The 23,386-nt window shown below is 47.7% G+C and overlaps 5 protein-coding genes across 5 annotated transcripts; 2 read left to right on the top strand and 3 right to left on the bottom strand.

The window, feature by feature from the left end:
- Window positions 1-496: 496 nt before the first annotated feature.
- On the top strand, window positions 497-3,250 carry N7498_002009 (uncharacterized protein; the record flags this gene model as incomplete). Its single annotated transcript, XM_058449071.1, has 4 exons — window positions 497-1,042; window positions 1,100-1,816; window positions 1,865-2,609; window positions 2,664-3,250. 4 exons carry the CDS (start codon window positions 497-499, stop codon window positions 3,248-3,250), a joined length of 2,595 nt encoding a protein of 864 aa, XP_058311415.1.
- Window positions 3,251-4,384: 1,134 nt separating this feature from the next.
- Window positions 4,385-5,838, bottom strand: N7498_002008 (uncharacterized protein; the record flags this gene model as incomplete). The annotated part of the gene is made up of 2 exons (XM_058449070.1): window positions 4,385-5,299; window positions 5,353-5,838. 2 exons carry the CDS (start codon window positions 5,836-5,838, stop codon window positions 4,385-4,387), a joined length of 1,401 nt encoding a protein of 466 aa, XP_058311414.1.
- Window positions 5,839-6,663: 825 nt separating this feature from the next.
- On the bottom strand, window positions 6,664-11,211 carry N7498_002007 (uncharacterized protein; the record flags this gene model as incomplete). Its single annotated transcript, XM_058449069.1, has 1 exon — window positions 6,664-11,211. One exon carries the CDS (start codon window positions 11,209-11,211, stop codon window positions 6,664-6,666), a length of 4,548 nt encoding a protein of 1,515 aa, XP_058311413.1.
- Window positions 11,212-17,318: 6,107 nt separating this feature from the next.
- Window positions 17,319-19,676, bottom strand: N7498_002006 (uncharacterized protein; the record flags this gene model as incomplete). The annotated part of the gene is made up of 3 exons (XM_058449068.1): window positions 17,319-19,009; window positions 19,063-19,375; window positions 19,440-19,676. 3 exons carry the CDS (start codon window positions 19,674-19,676, stop codon window positions 17,319-17,321), a joined length of 2,241 nt encoding a protein of 746 aa, XP_058311412.1.
- Window positions 19,677-22,299: 2,623 nt separating this feature from the next.
- Window positions 22,300-23,166, top strand: N7498_002005 (YoaK family protein; the record flags this gene model as incomplete). Its single annotated transcript, XM_058449067.1, has 1 exon — window positions 22,300-23,166. One exon carries the CDS (start codon window positions 22,300-22,302, stop codon window positions 23,164-23,166), a length of 867 nt encoding a protein of 288 aa, XP_058311411.1.
- Window positions 23,167-23,386: the final 220 nt, after the last annotated feature.

The raw sequence follows: 23,386 nt of genomic DNA, 5'->3' as shown, positions 1-23,386 counted from the left end.
TGAGTACCACACCACTATCTTTCATAACTTCTCTTTGAACCATTTCGAAAGGCAGCCTTCTGGAATAGTTAAGTCTTTTTAATTAATCAGTTCATGAATTAAGGTTTTTCTTTCTTTCTTTGTTCTCAAAAAGTGGTTCCTGCCGAAAACCCCATCTATAAAGCCTACAGAGCATACTTTGGATGGTAGACTTAGGCAAATTCAAGCCTGCTAAAAGGATTCAGGGGGCGGGGCGGGGCGGATCAGTCAGGATTTCCCTAGGGGCGGATCAGGATCAATCCGTTGAGATCCGTTCTTCTGTGGGTCCTTTTGGGGCTTAAAGCCAATCATATAGTAGAGATAGGTCCCCCTAGTCCAGATTATGATAGATGTATCTACAACTCCGTTCAGCTTGCGCTCCTAGTCGCGTCCTTTTAATTTTCCTACTTTCTCTCTTCTTTACTCCCTGTAAGTCTCACTTCTTTTGAAAGCTGGTAGTAAGGCTTACTTATTCACTATGTCGCAAAGTCAAGCCTCTCAATTCTCAGACACCTACCCTTCATCTATCTTTGAGGATAATTCTCTAGATAACCTTTCATATCTTCCTTCCGACGGTACAACGTCTTTTACCCCTGACTCCCTATTTCAGCAGACACCTAACCCTACACCCGACGGCGGATTCGCTCGACCATTAATATCACCCCCTATTCCACAGACCCTAGAACGTGTTGGGCCTACCGCAAAGCAGAAGCCCTTTATACTCTGGACTGAGGAGATGAATGATGAATTTTGTGGGTGGTGGTTGATGACGGAGTTTGGAAGTCAGATGAAAAGGAATGTTTTTGAGAAACGACGCCAAGCGGACTGTTGGAACCACTTCCATCAGGTTGCTACTATCCAAGATGGGTCTCCTAAGGTCATGTGTAAAGTATGCGGCCAGGTTATTATCCACCCAGCGGTCGGAAATCGCGGAACGTCCTCCCTGAATAAACATGTCAGAGAGGGTGTCAACTGCCGGAGATCGAAACCCTCACAGGATATTCGAAAGCTTCTTCAATCAGGGGTATGTTAGATGTGTATATTACTCCTTTGATTCCCCAATAAAATTAATTTATCTTAGGGATCCCATAGCCGTCAACCGGAGAGCTTTACACTCAAGGAATTCGATGAGAGTGTGATTTCTCTAATCACTGAGTTACGACTCCCATTTCAGTTTGTTGAACATCCTCGGTTTCATAAACTAGTTCAACTGGCTAGTCTCGCTCCATCTCCGCCTCGGATTTTATCTGCATATCTAGTACGGCAGAAGGTTCAGGCGAAAGTGATAGAACGCCAAAAGAGCCTTCTACAGATGCTTCCATCAGGTGCAAAGCTTTCTATTGCATTAGACTGCTGGACCTCGCCCTTCCGCCAGGCCTTTATGGCTATTACTGGGTATTTTATTGATATAGACTGGCACTACCGTGAGATCTTGCTTGGATTTGAGCCACTTCATGGCAGCCATAAAGGTTCCGACCTTAGTGTTGTTCTCTTGGATCTTCTTAGAAAACATCAGATCGAAGATCGGGTTTTGACAATGACCACTGATAACGCATCAAATAACACTACGCTCCACGACAGTATCAATGAAGCTCTTGATACACTCGCGTTACCAGATGGCACCCCTATTGTTCGAATACCCTGTATGGCCCATGTTATCCAACTCAGTTTAAACGAGCTTCTTGGCAAGATGGAAGCAATCCCAAAGAATGACCGAGAGGAAATAGAATGGACGGAAACTGAGGCCCGGAGTGAAGCCCAGAGGGAGAATAAAGATATCGTGCTTACTCTTAATAAGGTAAGAAAGCCCCTCATTTTATCTTGTTAAGTACTAATATCAACCTAGGTTCGGCGACTAGCAGTCTGGGTTAATAGAAGCCCTCAGCGCAGAGAGCAATTCCTCGAGCTCCAGCCCAAAGAACCAAGGCTTGTTCTGATGCAGGACGTCAAAACCCGCTGGAATTCCACATTTTTGATGCTTCAGCGTGCCAAAAAACTACAGACTATCTGCGACAAGTATTGCACTGAGTGTGGTCTCTCTGACCTTGTGCTTACTCACAACGAATGGAAGCAGATTGACTATCTTCTTTCTATCACACAGCCCTTCTTCAACTTCACTAGTGTTCTCTCAAAGACTAAGGATGTCACTATCCACATAGTCTTTAGTATCTACAATCAACTATTTGACCATCTCGAGAAGTCTACAACCCAGCTTAGACGAAAGAAAGCAAGGTGGCAGATGACAATGCAAACTGCTCTCGAGTATGCAACACAGAAACTAAGACACTATTATGCTGAGACCGATCAGGCCTATGGTGATCTCTATGCAATCGCTACTATTATGGCACCCCAGAACAAGCTTGATTTCTTCTCTGGGAAGGACTGGAGGGGCCCTTATCGCAAAGAATACCGTGAGAGTCTTGAGAAATACCTTGAGCCATATAAGCAACGTCACTTAGAAACACAACCAACATCACATGGGGTGTCTTCTGCGGAGCAGTTCTCCATAGTTGATCAGATGGGTGACAGACAGAAAGTCCAGGGATCTGAGATTAACCAAGATGATGAGCTTACACAATATCTTGGAAGTGGTGAGTAACTCACTATTTAGTATCTTTTATAATCACTTACTAATCCTTTACTAGGTACTCGCAAGATTAATCCATGTGTTTTTTGGAAGAGTAATCAATGTGAGTTCCCAGCCCTTGCTAGCCTTGCACGGGATGTCCTTTCTGTTCCTGCGACTGGTTCCGGTGTTGAACGACTATTTAACACGGCTCGTGATATCTGTCATTATCGCCGAGGGTCTCTCAAATCGACAACTATCCAAGATCTTATGATGTACTTATGTACATTGAGGTTCGACATCGAAAGTGAGCAGCATACTTTCATAGAGGAGTATCTTACAGCACAGGAGATGCAAGTAGTGAAGGAGAAAAAGAAGACTGAGAGACTGGATGATGATATGTTTGATCTAATCAGTGATACTGAAGAAGATCCCTCAGCTAAGACGCAACCATCGCAGCCCCCGAGTAGGGTTGCGCTTGGCAAGAGACCTCTCAGAGATAATACAACTCTGATTGAGCTTGGAGACGAGGACGAGGAGGATCAAATCCCGCTACCTGATAATTCAAATCTGCAGGATGAAGGTGGTACTCAGAGGCGCACATCAGGGCGAGTGACAAAGCGTTCAAAGTGGGATGATGGTGAATGGGAGTATATAAAACCTTAGATTTAATGGAATTAGAGAGACCTAGTATACTTTTAACCCGATCTAAATACTCTTTTTGCTAACCTGTAAGCTAAATACTTAAAGTACAGCCGAAATGTACATGAATTATGCATATCACAGGACTTCCTATGTTTGTCCTATTTGTTAACCCGGCGGATCAATCCGCCCCGTACAGCGCGGATCAAAGATTTATAGAACCGCCCCGCGGATCGAAGAATTAGATCCGGATCCGCCCCAAAGGCGGATCGGGGCGGATCCGGATACAGATCAGAACGGATCCTTTCGAGGTCTAAAGCAGCTTTCATTCCACCAGATATGGAACAAGTGCTGGAAAAGAACAATTTGCCTTAGCTAGGATCTATTCTCATGAAATTCTGTAGTGAGTTGACAACTTCGTTCTGGTATTTGGCTACATAGCTCATACTGACTTGTGCTGGTATGATACAGTACCCTAGTATGATACGATACCTCCGACACTAGACCGCTCACAAATCAAAAAGCACAGTGATTACTGTCTTGGTTCCCGATCTTTGACCTGCCCCTGTCCTGCAGCAGGATGATTCATCACCAAGCCAGATCATCATTTTATTGGTCGGATAGCCAATGCCGGGGTTGATCTTTAGTCTTTAAAAAATCGAAAAGACTCAATATTTGGCCATTCAAAATAGGATCAATATGCGGTCTCCCAAATTTTTGGCGGTCTTTCCTGATCTACCACTTGAGTCATAAGCATTATCAAGAACTTCCGAGGTATTCATGAAAACCAGAATAAGACCTCGCAATATATCTTTTTGTTGGTGAACCCAGTTGTGTCAATAGTAAGGCCCTCTGGGGTTTTCACAAAAGTCACATCAAGAAAATCACAAAGGTTCTGGTAATTAATTTCCTCGAATTAATTTCCTCGGCACAAGGTCGGCGAATTGGGCACGATTGTCGTATAGACATGAAGCACAATTTCAGATTTGCGATATCAAGAATACTGCCATGCTAAGTATGAAACAGTCTATGCAGCGTTAACCTACAAGCAAATATAAGTTTGCCTCTGACGGGACAGAAAGTTTTGGTAGTCTTAGAACACGGGAGCCCCGGTGGCGAGTGAAGGCTACCAATGAGCTGCACCCACACCGCCGCGTGCTAGGGCAAGAGAATATTCGAATAGAGCTCGTCTACCGTTTCTGTCCAGCGTTCTGGATACATGCGTCTTTTAAGCCATAAGTTCTCGAGCAGCTCAAGGCTTTTGTCGACATTCCTGAAGCCGAACCGTTTGAGATGTTCCATTGTTTCACGAACGTACTTCTGTTCATCCTCTTTTCGGGTTTCCTGGCCAGCAATGAAGAGTGGCCGTAAGACATCTAACTGGCCTGTATCTTTTGACAGGAAGCGAATTAATGACAAGATACGAGTGATTGTCTTATCTAAGCAAGTCCGGCCAAACCCGAAGTTTACCCGACCAGCTCGATTTACTTGGTGCAGGTGGACAATTGTCGCTTTTTCGTACGCTTCAAGGCGCCCAGCGTACTCCAACATACCGGAGAATGGGAACTGGACAAGATGTTCGTCGTCTGGTTTCATATCTCCAAGAATCTGCAGGATCAATGGGGCGCTGGCTCGCCAGATGATGAGTCGATTTAAAATTTTCCTGAAAATCATGTCTTGTTCATCTGATGACATCCACCTTTTGTCGTCAGCGAACCTGCTGATAGAAACTTGAACCTCCATCATATTCGACCAGGCTGCACGAAGCTCCCGCAAAGCCGGATCGTCGCGGATACCCACCAAGCTCGGAGTGCCGAGGTTGTACTCCCATCCACTTTTTAGAGCCTTCCAATAAGTGCCATTCACCACGGTACCTCCGGGTCTTGTACGTGCACCAGCAACATCAAGATATGAGAATAAGGACACAAGAAATGGTCGCAGGGGATGTCTAAGTTCGGTAGCTCGTTGAGCCTCACGTTCAAAAGTGCCGGTGTGTGGGGAGAAAAGAAGATTGTAGATTTCGTGTGCACCGTTGAGATGTAAAGCCCAGTTCTGATGCTGCGAGTCCATCATCTGCATCACAGTCAGTGCTGTGTTCGAAGCATCTCTCAAATCCGAAAACGCACTTCGAACAGACACAGCAATAGACAGGTCGCAAATTCGCTTATCCCGAGATGCGCCATAGGTGAAGAAAAATGGGCCCGTAACATACGCACAACCTCGCTGTATTTGCTCAAAGCCCTCTGAAAATGATGGTTTTGCTGCATAACGGCCGCGGTGTTTGCCAAATGTAAAGCTCCCAAGGCGTTCATGGCGCCAGCAACCAGTGGAGAAGAGATTACTAAGTCGGGAAAGTGACTGCGGTAAGGGTTCGCGAAACGGGAATCCTTATTTCTTAAAAGGAGGGTCGAAACTTCATCGATGAAATATGTTATGTACTGCTCATCCGTACAGTGCATAATCGGGATGATTACTTTGCTGGGACACGAAGATTGCTGAGAGCTGAAACATATTTGTTCTTGTGGTGGTGGTGGTGGTGGAGGAGTGATCCTTGATGGCGATACCATAGCCAGCAAGGCATCGTCCCGTTCCGCCTTGTCGATAACGATCATCTCCGAATTTGATTTGCCTGATGAAGGAGAAATACTGATTTTGTCCCGTTTCCAAGGCCACTTGTGTGAGCCTTTAGTCTGTGGTAAGCCGTAAATCGAGAAGATGGTTCGTTCTTGTGTCGCATCACACTTGAGCCCTCGACGTGTGCAATTATTGCAAATCGGCATAGTCTCATCACAGCGAACACGGCGGTGGCGACAGATTGAGCAGCCTGTAAAAACTCGGTGGTGCCAGCGGCGAACACGTTTACGAGGCGGTGCGGCGAACAACTCGTTCGCTGGCGCGTCCACGTTTCGGGGGTTCATGGAGGAAGGAAAGACTCAAAAGGAGGATACATGAACGCAAACTATGAAGCTTGTCAGTCAAAGCATGGAAAGTGAACTCAATCAGTTAAATTCGACGAGGCGGTCGAGGGTAGCTGGATTCGTTTGTTGAGTTGAAGATACAGTACCCGAGTGGATTGGGATCTCACGAGACCGGCTTATTCTTCGTCCGTCCCCAATGACGTAATTTCCGGACAACACACGGTCCCTGTTGAGATAAGTGATAGTCTGATTGATTCTTATTGATTGACTTAAGGAGTTGTTCTTTACAGGGGCGGGATGCCTCATATATATCACTCCCCAATCCCTGCAGTAAGGTTCAGCCACCGTGATACTCAACACTCCCACTCGATGGCAACCACAGTCGAGAGTGCCAGCGACCATCCATCACGTTGTGAAGGGCCCCGTTAAAACCTTCAAAGAAAACCCCCTTCAAAGGAAAAGAAGGAAAGGGTACCCGTGCGACTTAGTTTCTGGCCGAGATCTGTCAGGCGGGTGGTGTCACTCAATGCCAAGCCCTCTGCGAAACCATTCAAAACGTTCTCGCGCAAGAGGCTTCGTGAAACCATCGGCAATTTGCTCAGCAGTCGGAATGTATTTCAGCTCCACTGTTCCAAGGTCTTGGACCTCTCCTTGCCACTTGCGTTGGATTTCCATGTGCTTCGTGCGGGAATGGTATTGCGGGTTCGAGGACAGGGCGATTGCTCCTTGGTTGTCACCGTAAATAATCGTTGCGGTTTTTCCTTGACTCATGTTCAACTCATTGAGAAGTCTTCTCAACCAGATTGCTTCTTTGGTTGCTTGCGTCTGGCCTAGAAATTCAGCTTCACAGGTTGAAAGGGCAACGACACTTTGACGCTTCGATTGCCAACTAATTGCTCCACTTCCGAGATTGAAGAGATATCCAGCTGTTGACCGTCTGGTGTCGCGGCATCCACCCCAGTCTGCGTCTGTGAAGCCTTTCAGCATCTGGTGATGACCCTTGTACGTGAGCCTGAGGGTTTTTGTGCCGTTGAGATATCGCAGGAGGCGTCGAGCGAGTTTCATGTGTTGTGGTCCAGGATTTGCGAGATGCCTGCTCGCCACAGAGACCGCATACGCGATGTCCCCCCTGGTTCCAAGCATAATATACATCAGAGATCCGACAAGGCGTTGGTAGATGGTCCTTTGATCCGGAGGACATCTGTATTCTGGGCTATTCTCAAGAAGTGGCGAGGTTTCTATCGGTGTGCTGACGGGAGTGCTGTTGTTGATTCCGAACTCACGAGCGATCTTATCAATATACGCTTCTTGACTCAGGTACATTGTCCTGTTTTGACGGTCTCGCTGGGCGGACATCCCGAGATAGTAGCTACACGATCCGAGATCGGTCATTTGAAAACGGTTTCTGAGGCTCCGTTTGATCTTCTTTATTTCCGCAATGCTTGGTCCCACGATCAAGAGGTCATCGACGTACACTGCGATGTACATATTGCTCCGGACGAAGATCCCAAGATCAGCGCTGATTGGCTCGAAGCCAAGATTCCGTAGGAAATTTGTGAGGGTCTGATACCAGATCCGAGGAGCTTGTTTTAGGCCATAGAGTGCCTTTCGAAGCTTGCAGACCCTTGATGTGCCGTCGGTCATGTGGTGAGGCTGTTCGACGTAGATTTCGTAGTCTATGTAACCGTACAGAAACGCCGTTTTGACATCCATTTGCTCGATCTCTAAATCCAGCGCTGCCGCGATTGCGAATAGAGCCTTGTAGCTCATTGGCTTGACAACTGAGGCAAAAGTTTCGTCATAGTCGACACCCTCTTCTTGTGTAAAGCCTCTCACTACCCATCGGCTTTTGTGACGGATGACTTCGCCATGCGGTCCTCGTTTGAGTTTGAAGACCCATTTTCCGCTGAGAATCCGGCGATCTTTGGGAGGATCAACAAGCTCCCACGTTTTGTTTTGGTTGAGCGAGTTCACTTCGTCAAGCATTGCTCTTTCCCATTCGAGCCAGCTTGCGTCGTTCTTTGCTTGTTGAAGAGTCTTTGGCTCAAAGGGTTCGGTTTCCTCTGCAGCCAACGTTAAGAATGTTGGGATGATCTTCTCTTCAGGTACACTCATTAACGCAAGCTCTTCTTCGCTGTCACTAAAAGTGTCTAGTGTGACCTGTGGAGCGCGAATTTGGAGTTCAGGGTGGTGTTCTAGTACTTCTTGTCGCACTTCATGAACTGGGCGGTCAAGTTGGAGTTCTGGATATCGTTGCCATTCTCCTGAAACTAGACCTTGTTGAGCGTCGTCTTGTTGCTGGTCGCCGCCGGGTGGTAAGTCATTCCTTTGAATGATGTCTTGTAAATCATCTGCAAATGGTCCAAAAGTATCATCACTCCGTGTGGGCGACAAGGTCCTGTCTCCCTCTACAGCAACAGGTGGCTGCGAGTCATCGTCACTCGACTGGGTTAGCACTCGTGAGTTATCGTCACTCGATCGAGGCAGTGTGTGCGAGATATCGTTCCTCGACTTAGGTAGGGCTCGCTCTGGTGGTGCCATCGACAACTGGCGCCCAGAGGCGGGCACGGATGCTTGCCGTATGCCTACCGACTGTTGATTTAATAGTCCCACCGTCTCACTCCCCCCTGCGGCAGCAGCCGTTGCCTCAGGTGAGCCGTCTCGTCTGGCTCCCACATCTTCTATAGTCTGTGTGGAAGGAGCTGTAAGGACTTCGTGAAATTCAGCATTTGGGGTCCCAATGATTCTTCCATCTTCCAGCAGGATACGGTAGTTGGTATTTCCCTCATAGCCTAGTAGAATGCATGGCCTGGTTCTTGGCTCTGTGAGCTTCTTCCTCTGCTTGGGTGGGATCAAGTATTCCCCTTTGGATCCGATCACCCTGAGTCGTGATAGGTCCGGCTTGTCACCGAACCAAGTTTGATACGGAGTCATGTTGATCTTCGATGACGGCGACCGATTGGAGAGGAAGGCTGCGGTTCGAGCAATTTCTGGCCAGAATTTTGATGCCAGTCTCGCGTGTGCTAGTGTAGGCCCAACCCGATCATAAATTGTCTTATGGGCTCTCTCGGCAACCCCATTCTGCTGGTGCTGATCAACGCCTGTAACCTCGGCATGGATTGCCCGCGAGAACAGTATGAACTTCATCTCTTCTCCCACTTGCTCAGGGATCCGGTCGAGGCGTATTCGTCTACATTTTCGTTCAGGGCGTTCGTTATGATCAAGAAAGAACCGTAGTGATTCCACAACAAATTCTTGTCGTCGTGGTATAGGGATAATCTCTATCCACCCCGTGAAGTCGTCGACGATGGTAAGCCAATAGCGACTGCCATCAAGGCCCTCGTCAAATGGCCCTGCAACGTCAATATGGAGGAGTTCCATTGCATATTCCCCTCTTCTGCTCCGTCCTGACTGGTTGTGGGGCTTTTCAATCATTCGTCCCTGGAGGCATGGATTGCATGGCTGACGTGGTTCCGTATCCCGGATGCCGTGGGCCTGTCTCTTAAGCCGTTGTAGGTTCGCATCGCTCAGGTGAGCCAGCCGGTTATGCCAAAGAGCCATTTGTGGACTGACATGGTAAGAGGGAAAAGTGAGATTCGTCCATAGATCAAGTGCGTAGACTCCGTGATACTGGCTGGCAGTGTATAGGTTCTTTCCGTTTGACTTGTTGCGAATACTAGCACCTTGACTCGAGAATTCGACTTTTGCTGCTCGGTTGAGAAGTTGGAGCACTGATATGAGGTTTGCGTGTGCGGATGGGACGTAGAGGACATTATCAAGCACAAGCCATTTCCTTCTTCCCCGTACATTGCACAGAACATTGACTGTTCCCACCCCCGAGGGAGTCGTGGAGGTATCGACGCTTCTCAGCGGTGGTCCATGGTACTTGTCCATCTGTACAAATCTCGAGGCGTTGTTGCAGACATGCTGAGCACATCCACTGTCGACGATCCACGCGTCACGGATCGACAAGGTTTTGGTAGCCATCATTGTGGGGATGTGGTCGAACAAGGCAAAGTTGCCTTCAACATCCTTTCCGAATGCTTTATTGACATCTTCTCCGGGGACTTTTGTCGCCATGAAGGTGGGCTTCTTTGGATCCCTTGGGCCACCAACACCGTCATCATCGTCGTCATCCGTGGAGGGCCGCCGCTTCAACGGCTTGCGTGCGCCTGTATGTGAATTACCTCGCTTTGACTTCTGGCTCTTTCCATCTTTCTTCTGATCCCTCGGTCTGGGGTTCTTGCTGAAGCACTCAGAGTCCACGTGATAAGGTTTCTGGCAGAAGGAGCAGTATGGGACGTTATCGATCTCGATTCGACATGTCGTTCCGTCAGGTGACGGTATGACTTTCTTGTCGCCTGGCTCTCGGATTACAGCAAGAGCAGGAAGTGCTTGCGCTTCGGTTGGTTGTTTGCTCAATTGCCCCTTCCTATGTTCTTCCTCAATTGCCTCGTTCTCGATGTAGTCGAACGTGGGCGCCGCTTTCGTGATGTTACCATTGGCATCTCTTTCATTAACAAGATCCATTTGCCGAAATATATGATCACGGAAGCTTTCATACTCGGCACCTAATGCGTGCACGAAAAAGAATGTTCGCTCAATCTCGGAGGTCACGCAGTCAGGGTCAAGGAGAAGTTTCTCGGCATGGATCTTCCTGATCTCGGCTCCGAGGGCTTGGGCGCTTCCACATTTCTCTCTTGTGAGGGCCATGTACCGTCGCTGGAGGTTAACGTATGTGCCAGTGCCTTCTGGTTTGAAGTTGTCTTTAACTACCTTTAAGAGTGCCTGGACTCGAGAGATCTCAAATGCGTTGATCCTTTGTGCCGCATTGTGTGTCAGCTTTGCCGTGATCATCGCAGAGTAGAACTTTTGGCGATGGGTCCATTGCCGTGCTTCTTCGTCTTCTATCGGTGGAGTCGTTCCATCGTCGGCAACGGCGGATATCCGAATGAACTCATTGACTTTCTGATTCCACTTAAACCAGTCACTGGCATTATCCAGTATTGGAATGCCATTGTAGAATGCATTTAGTCCAAACTGCTCAAATTTCGTGATATCAGTCATGGTGCAGACGGACGCTCCTCTGAGCTGAAGAATTCTGGACTGGATATGTCACTGGGGAGGCTAGAAGTAACCGAGGAATTACGATCTGATGAGTGGATAGATCGCGCTTCTAAGCCAAAGAGTTCGAGGCTTGATGCGATACTTGGTAGGCTCGCGACGGGGGAAGGACTACGGTCCGATGAATCTGGCGTAGGTGTGCGAGATGGGGGAGCGTAGTCTCTGTCTGGCAGCCCGTGCAGGTTCAGGTGGTACCTGTAAGACTTGGAGAAATGAGGGAAACGGCGCCGGTCAACTAGATATTGCGGTTTCCTTTGTGCGAAGGTTGTAGGTCTGTTTGGCCGAAGGTTGTAGCGATTTGTAATGCCGCTATTGGATACTGCCGGTTGGCCTCTAGTTGCAGAACTTGGTGAGGACAAGGTCGAAGTCTCAGCGTTGTTTCCCAACCGGGGGAATGGGCGAGACAAAGGAGGATGACGATTTGGTCCCTGCTCAAGGCTAGGATGCGTAGGCTGAGTGTTGGGGGCGCTACGGACGTCTCTTGTAGTATTGCAAGGGGTGGTAATTGGACCAGCGACCTTTGATGCTCGGCGTACGCGGTCTTCAGTGGATAGGCGCCAGTAGGCTCCTAAGAGTGCACTTGGTGAAAGTGAAGGGAAATATGACTTCTGTATTTGTTTGAAGCTCCAGTGATGAAGGTATCGAAGGTGCGAAAGAAGGTTCAGCTCCCCGTCGGTCCAGGTGTGTCTGTTTCGCCGTTTAGCATCTCTCCTCGGAAGTTGAGACGGTGACCGTGAGAACGCAGTTCTTGAGCTCTCTGCAGAGGGCGACATTAGTTTTGTCTGCTCTTATGGTTGATATTGTTCTAATGAGAATTGCGTTGGGGGTGTTGAATGTGATATCCGTGATAGTGATAGTGTGATAGTGTGATAGCGATGGTGATGGTGTGATGCCCTGATTCTTTTGCGAAGGAAAATCAATCCGCTTCATTTCACCCAGAGCGTTTGAACTTCTCGATTTCGACAGTTTTTCCCCAAGTTACTGGATCAATGTGGTCAGATCCTTGAGTTGGTGAAGTTTTTCACTGAATGGGGAAGCTTAGCTGTAGATGGCAGTCAAAAGGTTGTCTGTTTGAATTTCTGTTCCCAAGCCGCGCGCCTAAAGGTTGCGCCACCCGGGCTCATAACCTGTTGAGATAAGTGATAGTCTGATTGATTCTTATTGATTGACTTAAGGAGTTGTTCTTTACAGGGGCGGGATGCCTCATATATATCACTCCCCAATCCCTGCAGTAAGGTTCAGCCACCGTGATACTCAACAAGTTCAATTCGGCACGAATAACGAATATATTCGTATTCGTTACGAATATTCGTTATTCGCATTCGTATTCGCTGAAATTGTTGAGTATCACTGTTGAGTATCACGGTGGCTGAACCTTACTGCAGGGATTGGGGAGTGATATATATGAGGCATCCCGCCCCTGTAAAGAACAACTCCTTAAGTCAATCAATAAGAATCAATCAGACTATCACTTATCTCAACATGAACTTCAATTTATTCTCGACTTAGCTGCCAAAGGATTTCCTCCCCGGGTGTCTATTGTGGGAGATATGGCAAATCGACTTCTCGCGACCCGCGACGCGCCACACGTCGGGACGCGTTGGGCTTCCAGCTTCATTAATCGCCGCCCAGAGCTGCGAACGCGCTTCCAGCGGAAATATGACTACCAGAGGGCCAAATGCGAAGATCCAGTGATCATTAATGGCTGGTTTGAGCTTGTGCGCAATATAATCGCGAAGTATGGTATTGCGGAGTCAGATATTTACAACTTTGACGAGACGGGGTTTATGATGGGCGTTATCTCTACCGCAACAGTTGTCACAAGCTCAGACGGACGTGTAAAGGCAAAAAAGCTACAGCCTGGTAATCGTGAATGGGTCACAGTAATTCAGGGCGTTAATTCACAGGGCTGGACAGTGCCGCCATTTGTCATTGTTGCAGGCAAAAATCACCTCTCGTCTTGGTACCAAAACAGCGGTTTCCCACCCGACTGGGTGATCGCTGTTACCGACAACGGTTGGACAACAAATGAGAAAGGCGTGGATTGGATTTGTCATTTTGAGAAGCATACTAGGCCCCGGACTGTGGGTAGCTATCGCCTCTTGATCCTTGACGGCCATGAGAGCCACCATTCGGAAGAATTCGAGGAATACTGCAAAAGAAGCAACATTATCACCCTTTGTATGCCTCCTCATTCGTCTCATATTCTTCAGCCACTCAATATTGGGTGCTTTGGCCCATTGAAGAAGGCATATGGCCGACACATCGAGGATATGATGCGGGCTCACATCACCCACATTACCAAGGACGACTTCTTCCCCGCCTTTCGCAACGCCTTTTCTGCTGCAATGACGGAAAGCAACATCTAAGGAGGTTTTCGAGGTGCTGGACTTGTTCCATTTGACCCTGAGAATGTGGTTTCTACACTAGATCTTAAGTTGAAGACGCCAACACCTACAAATTCCCGCTCTGGGACCGCCGAGCCTTGGGTTTCTCAGACGCCTAACAACCCAATCGAAGCCACTTCGCAGACTACTTTCATCAAGAATCGTATTGCCTGTCATCATAATAGCTCCCCAGCTTCAATTTATGAAGCTGCCGACCAGTTTACGAAAGGGACGTCGAAGATTATGCACAAGTTGGCGTTATTGCAGTCAGAGATTCAGATCCTCCGACAAGCAAATGAAGAGCTAAGCAAACGCCGGAGGGCTAAAAAAACACGCCTTCGGCAAGGAGGATCGCTTAGCCAACAGGAAGCTCAAGATTTACAGGATGAGAGGGACCTTATGCAGCAGCTAAAGTAGGAAACACAAGCAAGTAGTAGTCGGAAACCAAGGGAAGAAACGCGCGCGCGGCGCTGTGGCAACTGCGGCGAGACGGGACATAACGCGTGCACCTGTCAGATTGTAATAGAGACGTCTGAGGAAAAGGACTTTTAGTAATTTCAATTAATTTAAGGCGTTCTGGTGGGATTATCGCGATGTTTGTCCTGTGAGCGCGGAAGAGTGTGACTTTCGCTATGTAAGTACGTTAGTATAATATAGTAAAGAATCAGTATAAAACATACCACTATCAAGATATTGGGTTATTTCATCAGTAGCTATATCTGGTTGTATCTGGCTCTCATCTAATATCTTATCTAACTTCGAGCTTAACGGAATAACTAAACGAGATCCATCTAAGGACTAGCTAACGTAATTCACAAGCGAGCGGCCCACACAAGCGAGCGGCCCACCTAACCACCTACTTTCATTTTACATCTAGTTTTTTCAACCACAACGCCTTTATATTAATTATTCTACCTAGCTGGACATGTGGGGGACTTATGCCCTTTCTCACCGCATATAGAACAGGTGTATTGACGTCGTCGCGCTGGTGCTACCGCTTGCTGAATAGGCTGGCTAGGGGCTGCTGGAGACGGTGCAGTAGGCTGTATAATAGGCTCATGGGTTTGTAAATACTCCTGAGCTTCCTGCACTGACATACCAGCTTCGTAGGCTATGCGTCTATTAACCCGTGCGCGCTTTTGCTTCTGCGCTGCGTTGGCAGCCCGTAATTCCTTAACTTCTTGCTCAAGTAATATACCATTCTGCATAGCGAGCTGGCAGCCCTTGATAAGCTGGTTTAGCGCGGTCTGCGAGGGCGATGGGGGGCTATTTGAGCGTCGTTTAAGGAAAGCCTGGATTGACGCTCCTTGTTTAAGCAATTCGGCGACGGTCGCTGGTGTTTTAGGGGTAAAAACACTTGATCGGCTACTTGGGCGGCTTCCTGAGGGTGTAGGCGTCCGAAGCTGGATATTAAGCTTTGAAAGCACTCGTTCTGGATCGAATAGCACTAAACCCGCTGCTGCGAAGCTATTTTTTATTGTAAGCGCTTGAAAAGCGCTATCGCGAGCATTTGGGTAGGCAGTGAGGAAATCAAACTTGTCAATATGGTTAATGCCAAGCCGCATTTTTTGATCAACCAAGGTTCCATATAAGCGCTTTAAAACCGCAAAACAACCGATATCAAGTGGCTGTAAAAGATGCGAGCTATGCGCTGGCATACAAATAGGGATAATCTCGTTTTCTGAGCAAATTTGGTCGAAATAGGGCGTAAGATGGCTACCGTGCCCATCAAGGACTAATAATCGATATCGGCCATGCGTACGGCTATTCGTTGATGGTATGAATAGCTTTTGAAGCCATCGAAGGCCAATCTCGTCTGTCGTCCATCCATTTTGACTAACTTCAAAGCGCCAATCTCTCGGAAGGTTCTCAGTCCAAGCTAGATTATGTAGTTTGGCCTTAAAGATAATCGTGGGCGGAAGCGCCCACCCAGAAGCGCTAATTGACTCGATTGTAGTCACCCACTCGCGATTTCCTGGCTGTAAAACTGATCGCCGACCGTAGTATTCTGCTCGGGTAATAACCTTTGCGGTCGCTGTAAGGCCCATCGCGAAGCCAGTCTCGTCAAAATTGTAGATATCCTCCGGTAGGATACCATATTGCTGAATTGTAGTTTGTACGCGATCAAACCACTCTTGAATAACCTTTGGATCCTCTTGTTTTGCTCGCTGAGAGTCGTATCGACGTGAAAAACGAGTCTTTAGCTCTGGCTGTCTTTTGACATAGTTTGTGACCCAGTTTTCGCCGACCGTCTGGATTGGGGTTGAACCGCGCTTTGCAAGCAAAAGATTCGCCATTTCTCGCACCATAGCTGGCCTAGGGGCTGCTCCACGCGTATCCATTGATAATATCCACTTCTTAAGCGATTCCTCTTCAGTTTGGGTCAGTTTATGGTTGTTGGCGCGTGTTTGAGGGCGAAATAGGCGGCCGGTAATGCGCATGCGGAGGGTAGTACGAGGCACATTAAAACGACGTGCTACCTCGCGGATAGAGGTGATTTCTTCGTTTTTTATAGCCTGTATAGCTAATTCGAGGCGGCCCTCTTGCTCGATAGAATTTCGGCTTGATTGAGCACGTTTTGGAGGCATGGTGGTTGGTAGAAAATAGAAGGACGCGTGTGGACGCGAAAAAATGGCTGGGTGGGCCGCTCGCTTGGGTGGGCCGCTCGCTTGTGAATTACGTTAAGCGTTAAGAGCTGCTCTTGGTATAGAATAAGTGCCTGTTAAAAGGAATTGCGATAGGTATCACGCCACTTCTGCTCCCAATCCTTTGTAAGGAAGAATTTGAACTTATGTGACGATCTGAGATGTTTATGCGATTTGAACTTAGTTGGCCTGAGACATCAGGCAGGGACGCAGGAGGCAAGGCTGCCCGATCGGGCAAGAAGGAGGTTTTCCAGGAGAGAAACTTCAGCTAGAGACTTTCCTTCTCTTCTTTTCTCTCTCCAGTCTTGATACTTTCGTTGAAATGCACAAGTTGATTTGATCTGCTTCCTGGCACGTAACACTTGGTCCCTGATCTGCATCAGCCTCATATCACAACAAATTGCATGTGACCTCGGGGTGTCACGCATGTGGCTGTGTGCATGTGTGCATACGCTAAAAGATGCAGTACAGTAGGTGTTTCGAGGGATATCACCAACATCCAATAACATACTTGCTTATGGGTCCGCCCCCACTCGCACGGTGCTCAAGGGGGCATACCATTTGCTTCCCTATACAAATCATCATTGAGCCGCCTAGCACACCCTTCTTCCCCCATCTTGCCAAACTCGATGCCTACAAACCGATGACGGATTAAGTGGAAAAAACCACAAGATGGTAGAAGAGCTCTAGGCACCATGCTTCAGGTCTCTAGTCCGCTCTATAATCCGATCAAAGGAACAGATCAGTCTTACACCGGATCGAGACGATCGCGAAGATGAGACTAGAGGAGAAGAATATTGTCGGAAGGAGTCTTCAAGGAAGAGAGGAAAGAAAAATAAAATTATGTAACAATTAATTGTTGAGGGAAGAATATTGATTATTCAAAACGGAGGAAGAATAGACCGAAGTACTATCTTTCTGTCTCGCGTCATATGTATAGACAGAAATGATATCATTCACGTGCCTCAAGACGCGAGAGAAAAAAGAGAATTCAAGGCCCGTTAGTCAATTTATTCACTTACCACTCCAACGCCGCGCTGAGACCATCCAGTTCACGCTGGTAGTTCCGGTGCAGAGAAGTTTGGTAGAAGAATTGTCCCACAAAGTCCTTGGCCGCCTTTGCAATCTGGAAGCTCTCTTTGAAACTATCTGGATGTGTCTTGCCAGCGGTGACGACCCCGTACCATTCGACAGGGTCGGTTGAATCGGAGGACGCAAGCTGGACATCTATCGACTTGCCCAGCACCTGCTTAAAGAAGTCGACAGCTTCGCCGGTAGCTCCGAGAGCCTTGAGATGCCCAAAGCTCTCCACGATCCAGAACCGAATTTGGCCATTCTTCGACAAGGTCGAAATATGGGATCCACCTGGGACAAATGTAGCATCAAACATAGTTGAGCGCATTCCATCGTACATATGATCTGCAACAACTCCATCCGAGTTTCTAGGGGACTGCCCATCAGCATATATTGGAGATCGCTTGGTTCCGATCACGAAGGGCAGTGCTCCCGCTGCCTTGATCGCCATCATCATACCTTCGAAGGCAACACGATCGTAGCCGTCACTTATCATGATAGCGATGCGACGGCTCTCAATAGTAGGCTTCTCGGGCGGAAACTCAGTCTGTGACAGACCCTTTGCGCGGTGCCCAGGATTTGGCATGAGCTGCTTCTGAGGGATGGGGGCTCCGACTAGCTCTGCGACTTGCTGAGCAAGTTTCAGATCAATTTCGGCGAGTCGAGTGCCCGCCATACGCTCGTATACGATTGGGTCATCACAGTGGTCGAGCTCGAATGTGAAAGCCTTCAAGATGTGTGCCTTTTCGTGTTCGGACATTGAGTTATAGAACATCTGCGCTTGACTGTGATGGTCGCGGAATTTCTCGCTGAGCGCACGCTTTTTGATGCCGGCCACGTTCTCTGGGTACGATATGAACCCTCCTTCTTCCTTCTTAGCGGGAGGAAGAGCATCAAATCTGTTTGGCCAGTAGTTGACGGTGCCTTTGTCGATTCTATGATGCATCGCGCCATCCTTGTTGAAGTTCATCATTGGGCAGACAGGCCGGTTGATAGGCAGTTCTTGCCAGTTGATTCCCAATCGACTGATTTGAGTATCAAAGTAGGAGAAGTTGCGACCTTGGAGCAGAGGATCATTAGAGAAATCGATGCCAGGGACGATGTGGCTAGTACAGAATGCCACTTGTTCGGTTTGTGGGAAGAACTCGTCCACATTTCTGTTCAACTCGAGTTTTCCAATACGGCGAAGAGGAACTAGTTCCTCTGGCCAAACCTTAGTTGCATCTAGAACATCAAATTCGAAGTCGTGTTCCCTTTCCTCGGGAATGGTTTGTATGGCGAAGTCCCACTGGGGATACGCGCCGTTATTAATAGCTTCCATCAAATCCTTGCGATGGAAATCAGGGTCTTGACCAGCAAGCTTCAGAGCCTCATCCCACACGAAAGAGTGGACGCCGAGCTTAGGGATAAAGTGGAACTTCACAAAATGACGTTCACCCTCCTTGTTAATTAAGCTGTAAGTGTTCACGCCAAAGCCTTGCATCATACGATATGAACGGGGGATCGCTCGATCGGACATGGCCCACATAAACATGTGGGTTGCTTCAGGGTGAAGATAGACAAAGTCCCAGAAGTTGTTGTGTGCAGTTTGAGCCTGCGGAACTTCATTATGAGGTTCAGGTTTGACGGCATGCACTATCAGCCATATTAGCGATTGCGAACCGAATCAGATTTAGGGGAAGAAATACCAAAGTCGGGGAACTTGATCGAATCCTGAATGAAAAACACAGGAATGTTATTTCCGACAATATCCCAGTTTCCCTCGTCTGTATAAAATTTGACGGCGAAACCTCTGACGTCTCTCACTGTATCGGCGCTACCCCTGCTACCTTGCACTGTTGAAAAGCGAACGAAGACAGGGGTATTGCGAGAAGTGTCAGTCAAAATACCAGCATGACTGACGTCCTCGGCGCTCTCGTAGAGAGTGAAATTGCCGAAGGCACCTGTTCCACGAGCATGAACAACTCGCTCGGGGATTCGCTCATGATCAAAACGGTGGATCTAATTACACCAGTATCCCAGTCAGAAATTATGGATCTAAGCCTCGAATAAGGAGTGCCTTCACCTTTTCTCTAGCAATCTGGTCCTCAAGAAGAGATGGCCCTGTCTGACGGTCGGTTGCGACCTTTAGCCAGTTGTCCGGATTTTCAATGCGAACACCATGATCCGTCGTCTGTGGCTGCTGGCTATTATGAACATCCACGATGTCACGAGAGAGATCCACTTTATTTTTATCCTTGGAGGATACAGACTGAAGTGCTTCCTGGGCCTTGTTCAACCCGCTGGCAATTGTGCTGGCCATTTCTGTCTAGAGCGAAGTCTAGGCGTGTTGTAGAATTTGCTATAAGCACTGGAAGTTTGGTCTTGGAGGGTTCATTTCTCCAAAAGAGCTGGGGTCACAGTATAAGAGCAATCCAAGCCCGCAGAGTTTGTTCTGAAACCGGAGAAGCTTGGACTGTAGCACGTCACGTTTTCATCATCGCGAATGCACGGGTCAACCAACTAGGACTCGATCTTCCAAGATATTACGCGAACCGAGCCGGCTCCGCGTATCCTACTGGTTGAGACGATTCCAAGGCAAAAACCTAATTGCACTCGTGTTTCTTGATTTATCACTCGCGGAGCCAAGCTAAGCCGCGCGGCCAGCGTGCTATAACCGCGCGAGCGATGCTCCGAGAACTTGGAATTTGGTCAATTTACAATTTCAAATATCAACACATTAACATAGGAATAATCGTTAAATAACTTTATGAGGACATTGAGAATAAGTATGCCCTTTGGTTCCGCAGCCAGAACAGGTGACATGGCGCCGTATGGTACGTAGAGGGGGTAATCCAGGTTCTGCTGGTGATTCTGCAGCACCATCTGCCATAGATATATATCGCTGTCTTCCATTTTTTTCTTGATTCCCATTGCAAAACCAGACTCATCAAAATTGTAGATATCATCAGATGTAATACCATATTTTTGGATGGTGGTTTCGACAAGGTGGAACCAAGATCCAATCAGCCGAGGGTCCTCAGAAGGGGCTCTCTCATAATTGTATTTACGAGAAAGGCGAGACGAGAGAGTTTTGTGTCTCTTGACAAATTATGTGGTCCAATTTTTGCCAACTTTCGGAGCGGGGTCGGACGGTGTCAGTTCACGCGATTGGAGCAACAAATTGGCCAGATCTCTCAACATAGCATGCGTGAGAGCCGCTCCCCGAGAGTCCATAGAAAGAAACCAATTTTCCATGGACTTCTCTTCTAACACAGTAAATTTATGGCCGGAGGGGCGAGATTCATTCCAGAATTGTCGCCCTTTGATCCTGTGCTTCAAGGTAGAAACTGGCACGTTAAAAGCACGTGCAGCAGCAGCGGCAGACGCATATCGACCATCCTTTATAGCTTTGATAGCTAATAAGAGGGGTCCCTCTTGCTGTACCAATCTTTGAGATTTTTGAGGGCGAATTGGTGGCATGGTTAATGTTTAAAAATAAAGATTGTTACAGAAGCAATTTTTTTTAAAGACTGTCGCTCGGGCGACCGGGACGCTCGGGCGGCCGGGAATCACGTTACTAGTTATTAGCTATTCAACGGGCGATGTTTTAGCTGGCAGAAAAGATGGCAGAATATTATGTCATTAAGGGGGGGTGTTTCAAACTCATGGAACGCCACTGTACACTAGGCCACGACATGGTCTGGTTTCGGTTCCACAGGTCGGAACCTGGAGTGCATAATTTTGCCAAGAAATTTCCTAATTTGGGTGGATATTTCTGTTAATATTTATGTGTACTGTATGTATCATGGTCTTTGTTGTGTCTAAAATAGCAGCTTGATGTGGCACTACTGTGGAGATATTAGGTCCATGGGTGTAAATTGGGTAGGAAACTACATCAAACGTACCCCAGCTCTTCAAAAGCGGTTTTCGCGTCGATAAAACTATGCACGCGCGGAATGAGAAGATCCACGTATATTATGTGAGTGGTTTCAACGCGTGAAAGCCACGATTAATAACTGTGGCATCCTACCTGACGATATATACAACTTCGACGAGACAGGCTTCGCGATGGGACCGTCCTAGTTTCTACCGCAAAGGTAAGGTCTGTTTTACAGCCAGAAAACCGTGAATGGTTCACCACGGTAGAAACTATGAATGCCTTAGGGTGGTGCTTACTACCGTTGATTATCTGCAAAGGCAAACGACATATTGAGTCCTGGTTCTGTTCCGATCTCCATTTACGCGCCAATGGAGCAATTTTTTTCCTGTCTGGAGGCCTCACAGGCGGCCACAAAACATTGTTCAATAGCTGAATACAAATTATCCATGGTGACATAGAGTGTATGGAGGAGGAATAGTATCAAGTGTTACGTTGGGCCCCCAAAATCACGTTGGGCCCGGCGGACCCCGCAGCGGTGTGGGGACGACCCTTGACTGTTACTGCGAAGGTACCCTATGTGGATCTTTCTATGACGTTATTGGTTGCTGTTTCGGGGTTCCACTCGGGGTTTTGTGAGGGGTCGAGGCCCTAATCTCGTACGAGAGGCATATTTAACAATATCTCGCACGAGAGACATAAAGGACTTTCGAGCGGTTTACGAAATGATTAACCATATAATCTAGTATGGAGTTTGAATGTGAAAAAAAGCAATAATAACTAAGAGCCAAAGAATAAAGGTTTAACCAAATAAAATTTATCTATCGCACGCTTCAGCAATAAGATCTTGACCATGGTCCATGGCAGTGCTCTGGATCAAATTGGCGCGCCGCGAGCTTGACGTCAGTACCCCTGGGCGCATGTGATATCACTGACCTATCCATTATTGTTGACAGACGTTTTGGTTAATAACTGAGTTTGCTGAACGCTCGAGTTTTCATAAATTCACTTTTTTTCCAATAAGGTGAATAATAAATCTCGCTGCCCATTCCCCTCGTTCTTTGCCATGCCTGCAAAAGATGTTTCTATTCGCCCGGTCACAGAAAATCGAAGACGTTTCCGTTTTGGTGGTGAAATCGCGGATGATATAATTCTTGAACTTCAACTTATGGGTCTTGCTCTGGCAACAGGAATCATGGATGCGACAACCTTCCCTGATTACCATGTTTTCGTCTCAAACCAAACTGGCAACACGGCTCTGCTTGCTGTCGGAGCTTTGAATATTGGCGGTGATCTCGTGAAGCTTCAAAATGTTGGTGTCAGTCTAGGGCTCTTCATCGCTGGTGGCATGATATTGGGCCAGATGGGCAATGCATTGGGCCCACGACGACGACTCTGGCTTTTATTCACCAATCTGTTACAAACGACATTAGTTTGTGTAGCGACAGGTCTGCGATGGAAATGCGCAACGCATGACGGTACTCCTGGCTCACTTGTGGTACTTTCATTGCTGGCTTTCGCGAGTGGGGGGCAGATAGCAGTCGCGAGAACGGTCAACGTTCCAGAAATTACCACAGGGATGGTGACCTCAGCATACATCGACCTCCTTGTTGACCCACATATATTCGCTGTCGAAAATCGATCGCGAAACCGGAGATTTTTCTTCATCTGTAACTTGCTTTTGGGGAGCTTTATCGGTGCCACCGCATACCACTATGTGGGTGCTTCATTATCACTGCTCCTATCGGCAATTTGCAAATCGATTATTACGATGGCATTATTTACGAATTCTGACGTCTCCGTGCGTGGTACAGACTCGAAAGAGAACAAATGCACAGTATTTTCTATGGCAGCAGATGGTATCCTGCGATCGGTGACTGCCGACAGAATCTCTGATAACTCATTTCGTTCTGTCAAGTCTGCCCCGCCCTGACGATACACAGTCAACTCTCGCCTATGCTACGTCCGGTTATGGTAAATCCACAGTTATGATAACACTGCACTTGTTGGGCCCACTTTTATGGCTCTTTACTAGTAAATCTCCCGGTTATTGTAATTTCTTATTCTATTCCAACCATTGCTACGCTGGTACAAAGGGAGACGAATGAGAATTTTTGGCCTATACGGGGCACCTGCGGTCTGAACACTGACGA

This window comes from Penicillium cinerascens, assembly GCF_028974065.1.
Source record: "Penicillium cinerascens strain IBT 15544 chromosome Unknown contig_1_segment0_segment0, whole genome shotgun sequence".
Lineage (NCBI taxonomy): Eukaryota > Fungi > Ascomycota > Eurotiomycetes > Eurotiales > Aspergillaceae > Penicillium > Penicillium cinerascens.
The sequence above is the reverse complement of the archived record's forward strand: the minus strand, read 5'-3'. Positions and strand labels throughout refer to the sequence as shown.